Source organism: Cajanus cajan, chromosome 5 (assembly GCF_000230855.2).
Source record: "Cajanus cajan strain Asha chromosome 5, NIPB_CcT2T_4, whole genome shotgun sequence".
Taxonomy (NCBI): Eukaryota; Viridiplantae; Streptophyta; class Magnoliopsida; order Fabales; family Fabaceae; genus Cajanus; species Cajanus cajan.
Genome location: NC_138521.1, coordinates 67,544,893 through 67,562,328, shown reverse-complemented (window position 1 = coordinate 67,562,328; position 17,436 = coordinate 67,544,893). Strand labels below are relative to the sequence as shown.

At 33.9% G+C, this 17,436-nt stretch overlaps 2 protein-coding genes across 2 annotated transcripts; one reads left to right on the top strand and one right to left on the bottom strand.

Annotated features, from left to right (window-relative positions):
- Positions 1–7,385: 7,385 nt before the first annotated feature.
- On the top strand, positions 7,386–12,186 carry LOC109808538 (O-fucosyltransferase family protein). The gene is made up of 9 exons (XM_020371575.3): positions 7,386–8,044; positions 8,869–9,012; positions 9,127–9,199; positions 9,283–9,353; positions 9,439–9,527; positions 9,773–9,905; positions 10,207–10,439; positions 10,913–11,389; positions 11,516–12,186. The coding sequence occupies exons 1-9, from the start codon at positions 7,643–7,645 to the stop codon at positions 11,706–11,708; spliced, it is 1,815 nt and encodes a 604-aa protein (XP_020227164.1). The 5' UTR covers positions 7,386–7,642; the 3' UTR covers positions 11,709–12,186.
- Positions 12,187–16,143: 3,957 nt separating this feature from the next.
- Positions 16,144–16,996, bottom strand: LOC109808135 (auxin-binding protein ABP19a). Its single transcript, XM_020370996.3, has one exon. The coding sequence runs from the start codon at positions 16,946–16,948 to the stop codon at positions 16,322–16,324; it is 627 nt and encodes a 208-aa protein (XP_020226585.1). The 5' UTR covers positions 16,949–16,996; the 3' UTR covers positions 16,144–16,321.
- Between the last annotated feature and the right edge of the window lie 440 nt (positions 16,997–17,436).

Below are 17,436 nucleotides of genomic sequence, written 5' to 3'. Positions count from 1 at the left end.
AATATATATAGAATAAACATTTATCAACCTACAACATGCAACAAGTTAATTTACTATATTCGTGATTACCAGCTCCATCATAAAACAACAATTAAAATTAAGGTAACCCACACCCAACACTATCCAATCAACGCTCAACGTCATTGAGACAAGGAGACCTTTGCCTTGTTTATGCCCAACGTCATACAACCCATGCTTGACATGGATGGGGTAGAGGCCTTAAGGCTGTCATGCTTTACACGACAAAGTCTTACACCTTGCATCATTTTTGGTAGAAAGTCTCTATTTGACTCACGATTGATGTCACCATACTAATGCTCAACATTGTATAGGCAAAGAGTTCTAACTTGGCCACGTTGGACACTACTCAACTAGGGGTCTATTATCACCAAGTCATAGACATTTCTCTCTTCTCACGTTTGATGTCATTCAAATCATGTCTGACGTGATTAAGTTAGAAACTTCTCCTTAACCCTCGCGTAGTGCCACCAATCTTGGGCCCAACGTGAGTGAGATAGAGAGCTTCCAACATGAGTCACACTCAATGCCATGAAGGTGCATTTAACACGATAGTGAAATCTATACTTGACAAAATCACAATTTTGCTCATTCCAACTAAAACTCAAAAGATTTCCAACATGCATTGCAACAATTTATACACAAACATTCTCAACAACTCATTTTGTAACGTTGTTCAAAAAAAAATGACAGATTTAGTAGCCCAGAACGGGCCGTTCCCAATCTGGAACGGGCCGTTCCAAGCTATTAAATTGAACTAAAAATCGTAGTTGAGAACGGGCCATTCTGGTTGGAGAACGGGCCGTTCTGGATGAAGAACGGGCCGTTCTGGAGGGGAGAACGGGTCGTTCCGGATGAGTCCCGGAACGGGCCGTTTTGATTTCAGAACAGGTCGTTTTGGGCGTGGATTTTGTGCGTGATTTGGGAGTTCGGAACGGGCCGTTCCGAACTCGGTACGGGCCGTTCCGAACTCGGTACGGGCCGTTCTGGCTAATCCGAAAGTCTATAAATAGGGGTTGGGGGCCTTCAGGAAAATGTGAGTTTTTTTTAGAGAAGTTTTAGAGAGAAGGTCTTTGGGTCAGTGAGCTCCTTTCTCTCCCAAATTTCTCTGTTTGACTCCTTTTCTCCTCTAGATCACTAACTCCTTCTGACTTTTCTTGAAATTCAGATTAGAAAGCTTGCTTTGGGAGGATTGAAGTTCCGGGTTGAGCTTTGGAAGGGAATTATATTTCGTCACAGTTGTTGGCTATTCTAAGCCAACCTTCAGGTAAGGAAAGCTAGAATGTTTGTTATTTAAGTTGCATGTGAGTTTAGAAACTCAATTGATGCATGAAAGTTGAGGATCCATGGCTGGATCGGAGAATTCACTCATTTTTCGGGGTTTTGGGAAAAATGGGGTTTTTGGGTGGAATTGATGCATCAGATGGGTGCATGTAGATTTTGAGTTTGTTTTTGTGTTGTATGGAGCCTATGCATTATTTTGTTGTGTTTGCATGTGGCTGGATTTGTCAGTTTGGATGAGAGTTTTGAACTCTCTGACTGGGATTTAGGTCGGGCGCAGGTTGAGCGCACCGGGCATGGAAGAGCTTAGGGCTCTCGGGTTGGATGTTGGGCCAGGCGTGTTTTGGATGCGTCAGGCGTGGAGACTCTTAGGAGTCTCTATCTCAAGGACACCGAGCGTGAATTGAACGCGCCGGGTGTGGATGAGTTTTAGGACTCTTAGGTTGGGATTAGGCTGGGCGAGCTCAGGATGCGCCGAGCGTGAATATGTTTATAAATAATTGATGCTTATACATGTTTAAAGTTGAAGATTTGGATTATGTATGTATGATATATGATGTATGGTGAGGTGTGATTCATATGTATGCATAGTGATGATATATATGAATGTTTGAATATGATATGACATGTATATATGTTCATATGGTATGTTTATTGATCATAATGGTGGTAGACCATGTATGATGTGTGATGCATTATTGTATGTGATGCTTTATGGCATGAGTATGTTTATTGATCATGATGGTTGGTAGACCATGTATGATGTATGATGCATTATTGCATGTGATGTCTTATGACATGTGTATGATTTTTGATCATTATGGTGGGTAGACCATATATGATGTATGATGCATGATTGCATGTGATTCCTTATGGCATGAGTCTAGCCTAGGACTTGAGGAGGGGAAAAATATTTTCGAACTGGAAGAGCTCACATAGAGTCTCTTGAGAGTGGTGCTTGGATAGGCCACTGATATATGAGGGTGGTGCTCTGGGAGGCCACTGGATTTGGGAGAGTGGTGGTCAGATAGGCCACTGGGTTGGGTGAGTCTCCTCTAAGTCCTTAGCTAGTGTTGGAGCGGGGTATGAGGTCGAGGGTTATTCCCTTAACCAAGTACTCGGGAAGGTGCGTGGATCCTTGCGGATAGTCGGTGGGCGAACTCCATAATTGACTTGGTTAATGCATGCCAAGGTCGTGGTAAGCCCGTACCCAACTGTGCTATACCTGACGGTGGATCTGGACTTCCAATTGTGTAAGTGACATCATCCGAGTAAACCCGAGTGAGAATTATATCCTGTTTAGCTATGACCGAGCGGGCGCATTGGGCGTGAAAACGGTTGGGGTGGTTTCGGTAGGATGGAATGTCACTTATACAGCTCTATTGTTACGGAGATCTCCTAGGTGTATGCGTGACGACGAATTAGATGATTGATATGCATTGATATCTGTCATGAGATGCATTTATTGCATGATTATTAATATGATGAAGTATGGTGTTTGACTTCATGATTGGTGCATTGTATTTTATGCATGAGTAGTATTGGATAGAGTGTATGGTGTGACTCTATGAATATGATTGATGGTTGGATGATTGTGTAGTATAGATTACTGTTCTATACTTGTATGATTGATTTGTGAATTCTAGCTTACCCTTCTGTTTCCATGTGGTGGAACTGCGATGATCATACTTGGTATGGGAGCAGGTCAGGGCTAGCTTGGAGTTGAGGTGACCGCTGCGAGACGGGGAGTTTGATCCTTGTGTTAGGGTTACCATTTTAGGTAACGGTTTTGTCCGTGCTTGACCGGCACTAGGGAATAATATTTTTGGGATGACTGTACATATATATATGGCATTTTATTTTGTATTTAAGAAATTTAGTTATTTTTATTCTTATCTATATTTGTATGTATGAGTTATCCAACTTAATATTTTCTTAGTTCACTAGTAGTAATGCGATTCCACTAAATGTAGAGACCATGGCGGGTCGTTACACATTTTGCACTAGAATAACATGCAACAAAGGAGATCAAATCACCCAAAATTCCATACTCACATCACATGCTTAAACACCCAAAAACTCTCAACACCCACATTTCATCATTCCATCATCAACTTAGCCATGTTTGAATGAAATTCAACAATCATACAACAACAAAATCAACCAAAAGTTAAGTTCTAACTTCCCTTATTTCGAAATCGAAGTGAACTAGGGAAGGGAAGAGGAAAACTCTAAACAATTAAAAGTGACAAAATGGGTCATGGCCCACGACTCTAAACAAAACCAACCAAGAATTAAGTTCTAACTTTCCTTATCTTGATTAAAGGTTTTATTGACTTAAATCAACAAACAACAAACCTAAGATGAGATTTTAGGGAAAAAATCACCTTTGCAAGAAAAGATTTAGAGAAGAAGAAGACTCCCAAACTATTTCTCTTTATATTATCTCTTTAAGTTTCTAAGAAATTAAACTAATGAAACTCAATTCTAAACAAAAACCTTATATACTCATTTCCTAAGGGTCAAACTTGATTTTCAACTACCTAAAAATTCATAAAAAATTCCTTAATTTTAGAATTTCTCAAAATAAAATCACAACTAAACCTATCAACATATATTAAAATAAGATCAACAATAAATTCTAAAACTTGGAATGTTACACTTCTAGGAAAAAAAACCATATATTTTCACTTAAATAACTCTATTTAATGTATGCACAATTCCTTTTCGAATCTGGATCATCACATTTTTTGTGGTGCATTCATCTTCAAAGGAAAGAAAAAAAACTAACAGAATCTAATAAATAAAAAAGTAAAAGAAACACAAAATAAGTATAAAATTCAAAATCCCTTTGAACTCGATGGCTTAAGTCAACATATGTGTTTTGTTTTGTAGTAAAAGAAACATGTCCTAACCTAATCCTGTTTGTGTGCGTGAAAGCTTTATCCAGCTAACAGCGCGATTAACAATGGTTGTCAATTACAGGCTGCAATTATAGGTTAGTAGCATTCCGGTTCCAAAATCTCATTTTCTTATGATTTTTTTATATTATTCAGCATTCATTCATTCACCGACAATATCAACACTTGTTTTACTTCTAACAAAAAGTAGTATGTGATTAATCTTGGATTAAATAGTGTATGCATTTACACTATCATTCACTTTCACCTTTGTATTCTTTATTCTCATTTTATTTAATGTTCAAGGTTTTTAACATAGAAATTAAAATGCGCACTTAATATTTTAAATTTTATAAAAATTATTAATTTTCTAATACGTCTCTTTTTTCATTTCAATTAGATTCTTTCTCTTTTACAATTATGTTTTAATTTTATCACTCCATAATAACTGATTATTGATATTTCTTTTGATTGTTACATATTTGACCAACGAAAATCATATTTTACAAACACAAAATAATTTTAATTATTAGTTTTAGGATATTAGATAGATCATGTCTAAAAAAATATGAAAATAAATAAGTGTAAAGAAATCATACTTTTAAAATTATATTAATAATAATTCTTAATTAACTTTTAGACCATTTTTTATATTGAAAATGATAAATTAATCTTTAATGTTACCATTGTATAATGAATTTATATATCATCAGAGTAAAAATATACTATTAACTAATTAAAACTACAGGTATGATTTTTAATATAAAAATTAACAAATTTGTCTTATATAATAAATTAAATTTATAATAAATGAGAAAGTAGTGAAAAAAGAGGCAGTCCTCCCGTTTCTGAACATAAGTATAAAAAAAAACACGTTAGCTAAAAATATTAGTTTCTATCATTTAATTTTATTAATTTCATTAAAAATATAATTCTTCTTCTAAATTGTCCTGTTTTGAAACTTGATATAAAAAAATAAAAAGGAATATTAAAACTACAATCTCAATTAAAAGAATGAGTATTTTAGAAATAGTAATATTAAATATAATAAAATTAATTAAAATTTGCTTATATTTCAAATCAATAATCATGATTTTTTTTTTTACTTATATTCGGAAATGGAATGAGTATTTTGAATCTCTATATATATTTTGTTTAAAAATAAAGTAATAAAACGGAGAAATATTGATCCAATTCAGAAAAGAGATACACCGGTAGTAACTTTTTTATTTTATTTTAATTACAAGTCAGAGTGTGTGAGAGATAATATGGAGTTAGTAAAAGGTATAAATGGAGATCAAATATAGTTAAATTTTTTTATATATATAATAGTATAGATCAGTGGTATGTATAAATTAAAAATAAAATAAATAAAATATAACTGAGTAGGTGGTAATGGAAAATTATTTAGAATGTTAGAGAGGTTGTAGTATGAAGAATTAAAAAATCTTGAGTTTTCATTTTTTTTCCCTTCTTAGCATGTTTAAGTGTAATGATCCAATAAAAGGTGAAAACTGAAATGGTTATTAATTCTTGGTTTGGAATAGAAGAAGGATTTGAAGGGAAAGAAAAGAAATATATGATAAATGATTTGATAAAAATAGGTAAGAATTGGAGCCAAAACTATAATTATTTAATTGGATGGAATTATGTAAGAAATATAGAGAAATTAAAAATTTTAAATTATATTTTATATAGTTAAAATTTTATCTAAAAATAAATTATTTAAACAATTATCATTCTATCCTTTGCTTTTTCTTTTATGTATAAATTAGTAGTGTAATTAATTATGTCACTCAGCATAATTAATTATGATACCTTGTTTCTTATATTGCAATGTAATATTTTTATAATTACCTCATAATTATGTCATTACATAATCGAATATATAACTTTGGTATACATTTCAACATGTTACCATAATTGACTATGATCTTACCATAATCGATTATGGTGATCTTTAATACATTTGTTAAAATGAGAAGAAAAGAAAAGTAAGTCTAGACAATTTTGGCATCATAACTTTAGGCAAGGAATTTCTCCCTAATTCCTACACTTATAGAGGTATAAATTCCAATATGAACCACACATAAATCTTGCATAATTCCTTCTATTCTTCTCCCCCCAAAATGTCATTTTTTCCCCAAATTGTTTTGTTTTCCTCCCCTTCTCTATTGTACGTTATTTTGTGTTATCCAAATATATTATTATAAGAGAAATATTTCTTTTATATAATAATATAAAATAAATTATATATTTACACCATCTTTTAATTATAAATTACTATATAAATGTGTTTGTTAACTTTTATAATAATTAATTTAAAATTTTTAATAATAACAATAACAATTTTTTATTAGTTTTCATCGGTGTATTATAGTGGCTGAAATTAAAATCTATAATATCATGCATACTTACAACCCTCACTGTAACAATCTCATGCATACTTTCAACTTAATTTATAATTAGTTGATAATATTTTTTTTAAGAATATATAATCATTAAACTCATAAATTATAATGAAACTCAAATTATCATTTATTTTTTTCATATATTTAATTTATATATAATAATATTTAAAGGTGATATAATATTTAATAATATTTAATCTTTTATTTATAATGATAATTACACGTCTTTATTTTTTATTGTAAGATAATTCAGTAACTCTATTTTATTTATTCAAACAAAAAATATTATTTACCATAACCGGTTTTTCCCCTTAATCAACTGCACAATCTAACCTTTTTTATAGCTTTCATACATTTCTCACAATATTAAAAATTTAAAAGACACAAAGTGTTTTTTTTATTTTTTACATATTAATAATAATATCAATTGATTAAAAAATATTTAAAAAACATAAATTTTAACTAAAATTATCTTATTAAATATCCAATTATTTAAACTCGGTTATCTTGTTTTTAATATAATTAATAAAAGCATCTATTAAATAAGAATATAATTAAAAATAATAATTGTGGATTTTAAAATTGTAAAAGGGGAGCTGTTTTAGAAAAAGGGAATCTAAAATGACTAAAGATTCTTAAACACCAATTAATTACATATAAAATGAGATACACTGAGAGCTATTGCGTAAAAAAAGAAAAAAGAAGTTACAGTCACTCACAGGCACAGCTACCTTTCCTTAATCATCCTTAATTACAATTTACAAGCAGCAGCCATAATTATGACGAACATCAATCATTACGCCATCCTCAAATTTGAGACACATGTTATTCCAATTTTTATTTTCCGAGGAATAAAAAAGAAAACAGAAAGAAAGGACGAGGAACAATCTTTCTAGCAGTGCAGTGCACATACATCGAATTCGCGACGCGTAATAAAGAAGAGAGAGAGAAAAAAAAAAAAAAAAGAAGAATGCAATACAATACAAGTAGAAATACATACATACAAGTGCAGAAAGCTCGCGCATAGCTTCAATGGCGATATTCTCCGAACCGAATCACACTTCCGATGGGGTCTCGCAGCGAGTCAACAGTCCTCGTTTTTCGGGTCCCATGACTCGCCGCGCCCACTCCTTCAAACGCGGCGGCGGCGGCGAGGTGGAGCTCCAAATCAGCTCGCCCAGATCGGAGGAGGCGTCGGAGGGTGTTCCGGCGAAGCACAGTCACCATCACGTGACCCAGAGAGTGCACGTGAAGGGGTTGTTGCTGAAGAAGCCCCTTGCTTCCATCGTTGAGGATTTGGGGCTGAGGGAAAGGAAGAAAATTGGGCATTGGATGTTCTTGGTTTTCTGTGGGGTGTGCTTCTTCATGGGTGTTCTCAAAATATGTGCCACTGGATGGCTTCGATCTGCTGTTGAAAGAACTCAATCCAATAAGGTTTGCGTCATTTCTTAGTATTTTATTCCCGATGTTATGATTCTTCATCAAGTTATAGGAAGACTGGTGTTAAAAATTTAACTTTGGGAGGAGCTGAGGTTTTTAGCATGTATAGGCTTTATCAATTCCCTTATGCTTATTGTGGATCTACTTTTGTTGTTGCAGAAAGTTTAGTTTTCTCCTTAAATTGGATTTTCTTTCATCTGATCTTGACATCTCCTGGCTTTTTTCTTGTCGTGGTTTTGGTGTTATTTATATGAAGCCTTCATTTTTCAGGCGTAAGAAAATGTAATTTCGCAAAATGTGAGATTTCTTATTCAGCTTTTAGTTTGTGAGTGAACATGCTAGTATTAATGCTTTGTTCTAGAACTGGGCAATTGGGCCTTTTATTTGTGTCCTTTTGTGAGTATCGATAATTTATTTGTGTTTGGAATTATCTGGTTTTATATAAACTACTGGGTTGTTTGGAATAACAGTGGGAATGCCCCACTTTCTAAGTTGTTGCAGAATATTATATCATTTATGTCACGCATTTTAACACAACTTAAGTGAAGCGGAGAAATCAGTTGAGTTTTTAATTTTTGTTTTTTATGTACTGATGTTTGTTCACTTGGGGGGAGCCTCGAGGGTCGTGTGTTTATTGCTGTTTACTGAAGACAGTTAGTCTGTTTGTCATGTTGCACCGAATTGTGAAATAACCTATGTAGGGATCTAGGGTGGATTAAGTAGATTTATCATTGTCTAATTTGAAAACCACGTGCATGTATCCTCTGGATTAAGTAGATATAATCTTATCTTAGTAAATTATCTTGCCATTTTATCAGGAACTATCCGACTCCATTGCTAGTCTAAATCTAATGGACCAACGCTCCCTTGGTTATGCATATAGGGAGGGAGCAAGTGATGTTGAACGAACATTAAAAACAGTAGCAACAGGAGTAGATGGCAGCCATGCTGCCAAGACTGAAGTAAGTGTCAAATCTGTATCTCAAGTTTACATGGAATGAAAAGAAAATGGTTGTTTATGGGCCTATAAAGATATCTTTTCCTTTTTGTTTACAAAGGTTTTCTTTTTTATTCAGGATTCAGTGGTCTGGTCAAAACCCAACAGTGACAATTTCACCCAGTGTATAGATCTGCCAAGTAATCATAAAAGTATGAAGTATACTCATATCTCTTGTCATGTAATGGGTTACTCCAAGATCTCTCTTCTCACTTTCAACATTGTTTTTTGGCAGAGCTAGATGCAAAGACTAATGGCTACATTCTTGTAAATGCAAATGGTGGCCTGAATCAGATGAGATTTGGGGTCTGGCTTTGTAATTTCTGATGCTATATCGTAGAAAGTTAGGAAGCAAGCATAACCTAATGTCTCAATATACATTGGATTGCAGATATGTGATATGGTTGCTGTTGCTAAGATTATGAAGGCAACGCTAGTTCTTCCTTCTCTTGATCATTCCTCCTACTGGGCTGATGACAGGTTTTTCCCCCTTTCCTACTATGTAATTAGATAATTGGATCTCTTAACAAATGTTTAGTGTTCTTGTTTCTTGCAAAGAGTACTGTTGGCAGAAAGATCTAAGTGGTTTCCCTAATCTCTCATTTATATGTTCTCCCTTTTGCTATCATTTTCTCAAATTTCACTGTTATCAAGTGATGTGTTTCCATTCTCTCGTTTAATACTTATTGTGGTCTAAAACTTAATTTGTTTTAATATATTTGCAGTGGCTTCAAGGATTTGTTTGATTGGAAGCATTTTATTGATATGCTGAAGGATGATGTCCACATAGTTGAGAAATTACCTCCTGCCTATGCTGGAATTGAGCCTTTCTCAAAAACTCCAATTTCTTGGTCCAAGGTCAACATAACTTGTCTACTCAGATTACTTTTTTCAAATCTAGAAAGATGTCTGATTAATTGATTTTTGCATTCATATTGAAGTCAGCCATCTATCCATCTATTTGGCCTTTTATGTAGCCAGTTGATTTTAAGAACATGAAAGTATCACTATCAAATGATAGCCTTGTATGTGCCATCATATTCATTTTGAATTTCTGTGTCATAATGCCTGAATTATTTTATGCACACATATCATTGTGTCCCTTTTCATAATGTTTCTAATAACCATAGCTGAATATGTACATAATGCATATTTACAGGTTACTTATTATAAGACTGAGGTTCTTCCCCTCCTAAATCAGCACAAAGTGATCTATTTCACTCATACCGATTCCAGGCTTGCTAACAACGGCATTCCAAGTTCCATACAGAAACTAAGATGCCGTGTAAATTACAGGGCATTGAAATATTCTGCTCCAATTGAAGAATTTGGAAATACATTGGTATCTAGAATGCAACAGAATGGAAATCCTTATCTTGCCCTTCATCTGAGGCAAGTTACAATTTAATATTTTAATACAAATATTAAGGCTGGATCTTCTTTCTTCCTCTCTTTTACTTTCTGTTGTTTTGCATACATATGAATTTGTCGGAGATAATCTGAAATGGAAAAGAAAGGGTTTGAGTGGGTGAGTGTTAGAATCTGATTGCATGGCATGGGATTTGAGTTCTACACTGAAGATTTGGACCCTTCAGTTCTTTTGCTGCTTTTTGGCTGTTTGATTAAATCATCATCAACTTCGTTTTCAGATAACATTTTCTGCATATCATCTGCACTTATAGTTTAGGTAACTGTCAGATTGAATCAGATTCCATAAGATGTCTCACGGAATAAGAGTCCCAAGTATTACCCTAGTTTTGGACTCAGTTGATGATCTCAACTCATAAAAAGATATTTGTATTCCAGTCAAGAAGTTTAAATAAATATTATGCGTCTAACCTTACGCTATCTCCTCTTTGTCATAGATATGAGAAGGATATGCTTGCATTTACAGGCTGCAGTCACAATTTGACTGCAGAAGAAGATGAAGAACTGAGACAGATGCGATATGAAGTCAGTCACTGGAAGGAGAAGGAGATTAACGGGACTGAGAGGAGATTGCTTGGAGGTTGTCCCTTAACTCCCAGGGAAACTTCCTTATTACTTAGAGCATTGGGTTTTCCCTCACACACAAGAATTTATCTAGTAGCTGGAGAAGCATACGGAAAAGGAAGTATGAAATATCTTGAGGACGATTTCCCAAATATTTTCTCTCATTCATCTCTGTCCTCTGAAGAAGAATTGAGTCCTTTCAAGAATCATCAGAACATGTTGGCTGGAATAGACTATGTTGTTGCCCTTAAGAGTGATGTATTTCTTTACACTTATGATGGAAATATGGCAAAAGCCGTACAAGGTCATAGGCGCTTTGAAAACTTTCAGAAAACCATCAATCCAGACAAGTAATAATTCGTAACATATTTCTTCTTTATTACTTCTAGCATGATGATTTGGTGATATGCACTCTATATCTGTGTTAACTGATTCTTGTTCATTCTCACTATAGCTGATTTCAATGGTTGATGCAGGATGAATTTTGTTAAACTTGTTGATCAGTTGGATGAAGGAAAAATTTCATGGAAAAAGTTCAGCTCCAAGGTAAAAAAGCTGCATGGAGACCGAATTGGTGCTCCATATCCAAGGGAGCCTGGAGAATTTCCAAAGCTGGAGGAAAGTTTTTATGCAAATCCTCTTCCAGGATGTATTTGTGAAACAAGATAGCAGTAGAGACTTCCCTGAAGGTTGTCTGTCTTATGATGGCATGGCAGAGCTGCAATCAAGAGACATTGTGGCTGTGCTGTTATATTTTTTAATACTTCTGTCTTGTGGAGATAGCATTGTACTGGGATATCTGGAAAGGTGCTATTGATTCCCTGGCTATTGGAATAAGATTACAATTGGCCAAGGTGGAGGTATGAAACTGAGATTCTTTGCTGCACTATTAAATTATGGATCAAGCACGGACAGGTCAGAGTATACCACTGTCAATACACGCAATAGATATTAAACACCATACCTTTTTATGCAAACCTCATTTCTAACCACACTTTTGTATGATTTTTTTCCCTCTCGATTATATTTTATTCAATGTTTGTATTAATAGCAAGGAAAGGAGATGGACTGAATAAGTTGTATTCTTATTGTACAATAAGATTGAAAAAAATAAATTTAGCTATTATTGATCTGAAGTTATTTTAAATTGGTGTCTGTAGAAGCATAATGTCAACAATGTATTTATTTTTATTCTTTATCATTGTGTGAAATTCATGTAACGACTCGCGTGGTCACAACATTTACTACCATCCAACAACAACTAAGCGAAAGCACAAACGTCAAATATCTACCTAGGATATCATGTAACAAGTAGGTAAATCTTATGCAAGTAGTCATATATGTAGGAAATAAAAACCACAACTCTTCCTGTTCCTGAACATATATACATACTTCATGCAAAAGTCATGCAAAAGAAATAACTATTGTATGCAAAATAAATATAGTTGTCGGTCAAACGTCTGAACAAGACTTAACTATCTTAAGATAACAACATCTAAAAGAAAGCTACCTCCAGTGTGACTCACCATCGAACAACATAACTTAGTCCACTAATCTTGTCCTACTCTCATATCAAATATGATCATAATAGTCCCAAATCACAAGGAAAGGAAAAACACAGAGCTTGCAATAAAAAGTAATGTCATGCAACAACATGCAACATAAACAATTTAAAAAGGAACATTATTCATTACAACATATCTTGTCTTGTCATATAACTTAAAGTACCCAAACACCTGTACAACTTAAATAATTTTATCATAGTTATCAAATAATATATCGTCTTTATATAATATTATGTTCACATCATTCATCGTATAGCAACTCATACATCTTTACACCTTTAACATACACAACTTAAACATCATTTAATACACCTTATAATAATTTTACAACACGACTTAACACACTCAAACAACTTGTACAACTTAAGCAACTTCATTATGGATGCTATATAACACATAGTCATCAAATAACATCAGACTCACAACTTTCACCATATAGTAGCCTATACATTTTTACACCTTCAACTTAACCACTTTCAATATATACATATACATGTCACTAGACAGAATGAATGTCTATGTCATCAACATATCACCAACAATATAGAACAACACAAACACTCATTCGACTATCATCCACTCCAACACCTTCAACAGAACAACATAGATTAAACACACCCATACATATATACACACACACAACTGATGTGTCGTCATGTATATCAACTTATAGAGATCTCCCATAGCGGCTAGAATGGAACTAGAAACAACAGCTAGCATAAAGTTAAAAATAGCAACTAACACTAAGGCTAAGAACAACAACTAACACAAGACTAGAAACATTAGCTAGCATAAAGCTAGAAACAATGACTAACATTAAGGCTAACGAACACAAGGCTAGAAACAGTGGCTACCATAAAGTTAGAGACAGTGGCCGACACTAAGATTAGAAACAATGGCTAGCACAAGACTAGAAATAACGGTTAGCATAAAGCTAGAAACAATGTACAGTTTCACATCTTAATTATCTTTCAACTTACAACTTAACAACTTTACATCTTTACAACTTAAACATCTTTCATCTTACAACTTAACATCACAACTCATCTTAAAATAAATCAACTTACATCACACAACTTAATACACCTTTCAGAATTTATCAACTTAAAACTATAACATTCTATCAACATACTAATTTACATCATATACTTCATCACATACAACATCAACTTACAAACTTCATGGGTGTCAACATATCATCTTATTGTACAACTTAAACTTAACAACATGTTCAACTTCAGCATCTTACAAGTCATACAACTCAAACATCAATTGACTTGCACCTTTCAACTTGTTCAACTTTAGCATCTTACAATTCATACAACTCAAACATCAATTGACTTACACCTTTCAACATGGACACCATCATATATAGCATCAACTTACAAACATGGTAATTATCAACATATCATTTTTATCGCATATCTCCAACAACTTAGTATCATACAATTCTTATAACTTACACCATTTAGTTTATAACACCTCATAGCATATGCAACATATCCATAAACCATCTTTCATCTTAACAACATAATTATTATCATACACATCATCCATCATATAGTTCATATATCCTTATTCAACTATAAGACAACTTAAAACATCATACAACATATATCAATATACAATTTATATCTTAACATCATCAATTCATCTATCAACTTTCAACATAGGCATTCATCATCATATATCAGCATACATATACATCAAGATTTTCCAATCAAAGCAACATGCAACCATATATTAAGAATTCACCGTGAGCCAAAGATTTACAATTTTAAAAAACCCCTTTAGTTGTCAATTTCATTAAGAGGAATAGGGGGGAGCAACAGAGAATTTGTCGCTCAGCACTAGGAACAATGCTCAACTCTTAATGTTTTTTGAGCCTAATGCTCAGCATTGGGAGCGATGCTCAACACCTAAATATTTGTGAGCCCAATGCTCAGCATTGAGAGCAATGCTTAGCTCCTAAATTTTTGTGAGCCTGATGCTCAATATCGAGAGTAATGCTCAGCTCGAACAAGAAAAATCACTATTATTCAACTGCAAAACTTCAAATTCACTCATGGAACTTAGAAATCAACCACATGCAACTTCAAATTTCATATATATGCAACATTCTCAACTCATTGTCAACCAAAAACAACACATGCAACCATCAAGGCATCAAGATTATCCACTTTTGCTCAACTCACTCAAGAGAACATTCAAAACCCTAAATCTCCTTTGTGACCCACAACTCAGCCACCAATAAATCCAATAATACAACACAAAATTAGGGATTTAGATAGGTATCAATCAATATGCATACCGCACGAAAACAATGCAATTGCCCTTACCTCGTTGACAATTTGGAACCGACAAGAGGAACGAAGAACACAACGAGTTTCATACAACTACTGGAAGAGATCCTCAGCTTCACCAACTCAGAATCCTCACTACCACACCTTTGATCAGCTATATGTAAGGAAGAAAAGGGTTTCTCAACCAAAAAGGAAGAAGCATAAGGGGAAGGTCCACTCAGAGAAACCTCTCTCTAGTTCCTCTTTCTAGAGTTCAAAAACTTGAGTTATAAACTCAAAACTTAAGAAGAACCCTTTTATACTTTCCTTTAGTTGATCCAACCTAACACACAATACAACTCTTATAAAACAGACACATCAAAACATGAGTGTTACAATTCACGTGGTGTTCATTAAATAAAGTTTCAAGTAAATTTTATCAAATAAGCAAATTTTAGAGACATTTAGTAGGTCCTATATACTCCTATAGGAGTATGGAGTCGTGAGAGGAGCTATTACTTTACTTCTATAGAGATTGACCTAATAGGAAGGAGTTATACTTCCTTATCAAACTAAAAAAATAATTTGTATATAGAAATTTACTAAATAATAAAAGGTGTGAAATTTTTTTTAGAAATTGTCTTGCTAGCAATGTTGTGGTTAATTGTGATTAATCCATATGTTTTATTGTGAGTTGAAGATTGAGCATAAGTTTAATCTAAAATAGTATTAAGATCTTGGTCAAATTCAAACATTTGCTCCATTTCGTTACAAATTTATAAAAAATAAAAAAATGTTAACAAAACATTCTTTATTATTGCATAACGTTCTTTATTAATATTGTAAGGCCTATGTAATTAGAAACGAGTTTTCTAAAAGTATAAGATTAATAAATTGTTGGATTACAACTGCAAGTGAGTATTAGAAAAGATGTTTTACAATCATTTCTCATAAATTGCGCATAATTATCCCACTTTTTTAATATTTACAGCAGCATCCCTTATAGGGGATATGTTGCAATGTTTTTTAAACATTTAAAGTGATAAATATAATGTGTAAAGTGTCGTGTATTTCAAACAATTATGGAGAGTTAGTACAGAGAATTTATTTATAATTTCGCGAAACCTTAATGATATCAGTGTTATTTCCTCAAATATATATACTCGAGAAAAGGCCATATATTAAATTCATCTTATAGCGCAATTTTCTCAAGTACAGAATCATCTGCCATAAAATGAAACTCGATAACAATAAACATTACTCCAAAAGCCAGATCGGACAAGGTTTTATTACTGAACTACTAATCCTGCTAAAAGAAGAGTCCTACCTACACATGCATGGTAAATCCAAAATGTAGACCAAGGCAATAAATAAACTTAAACATAAGATACAACATGCTTGAGTTCAGTCTGTTTCACGGATAACTTCCTATGGTTTAGCCTGTGCCTCCAAGAACAGCCTTAAGCTTCTTCACCTGAGCAGCATCAAGGAAAGTGGTTTCTACTATCAATGGTGTGGGGAAATTACTTTTGAACAAAGCAAAGTCCAGAATTTGTAAACCAGGATTGGAGCTACTGAAGTTTACAATTGCCAGGGCTGGAGAACCACCTGCGTTGATTTGGAAGTGCAGTAAGCCTTGAGGGAACACCATAACATCCCCCTTCTTAAGAGTTTTGAGGTAGACAGTGTTGTCAGAAGAAATGAATCCAGCCAAGATGCTCCCTTGTACTACAACAAGTAATTCTGAAGCACCAGGATGAGTGTGGAGTGGAATAACTCCACCTGGTGCCAAGTCCAAACGTGCCGCAGAAATGCCAAGGCCATTGAGACCAGCAAACTGAGCATCAAATGCAGGGGTCACTGCAGCTTTGATGATGTTTGAGGTATTGCCAGCAACGCCAAGGCCACTGAAGGCAAAATCATCAGCTGTGACCTTTGCAGGCTTCTTGCAGGAGTATCCTGCAGGGCCAATAGGAGCTGCATAATCTGCAACACAGAAATCTAGGACAGAAGCATGGGAGAAGGAGAGAAGAGAGAAAATGAGGGAGATAATGAGAATCATCGCTTATTGTAGATTGGTTTCTTACTCAACTTGAAGCAGTATTGATAAGGGGTTTGGTTATATTATATATTATTAGAGGGGAGGGTATGGACCTCTTTTTTACCATGGCCATTGAGTTGTTTCAATATGGTTTAACGTGGATAGATTTTTCTCACCTATGGCTGTAAACGACAGAAGTTGAGCTAGGATTGATGCATGTGAATGTCAACTTTTTCCCTGAATAACAACAAGAACCTACTTTTTGTTTGAATGTAAAAGAACACAGGCATCTTCCAAGTATCTGCTTATACTGTAGAAGATATTATTTCTTCAAGCAATATAGTGCTCTAATTTGTATGCGTGATTATTTGTACTGACCCAAATCTCTTTTTGGTTAATGTAGTTCTTTTCAATCCTGGTTCAATCTGTCTTTAAGTAGACATTGAACAACCATCCGCGTGGCAATATTCATATTGATATTTGTGCAGAACTTAGTAATGAACAGAGAT

Bases quoted from the DNA above. Each gene is read 5' to 3' on its own strand.
- LOC109808135 (XM_020370996.3), bottom strand. From the start codon at position 16,948: ATGATTCTCATTATCTCCCTCATTTTCTCTCTTCTCTCCTTCTCCCAT.
- LOC109808538 (XM_020371575.3), top strand. From the start codon at position 7,643: ATGGCGATATTCTCCGAACCGAATCACACTTCCGATGGGGTCTCGCAG. The intron at 8,045-8,868 runs GTTTGCGTCATT...CCATTTTATCAG, and splicing joins AAAGAACTCAATCCAATAAG to GAACTATCCGACTCCATTGC. The intron at 9,013-9,126 runs GTAAGTGTCAAA...TTTTTTATTCAG, and splicing joins GCCATGCTGCCAAGACTGAA to GATTCAGTGGTCTGGTCAAA.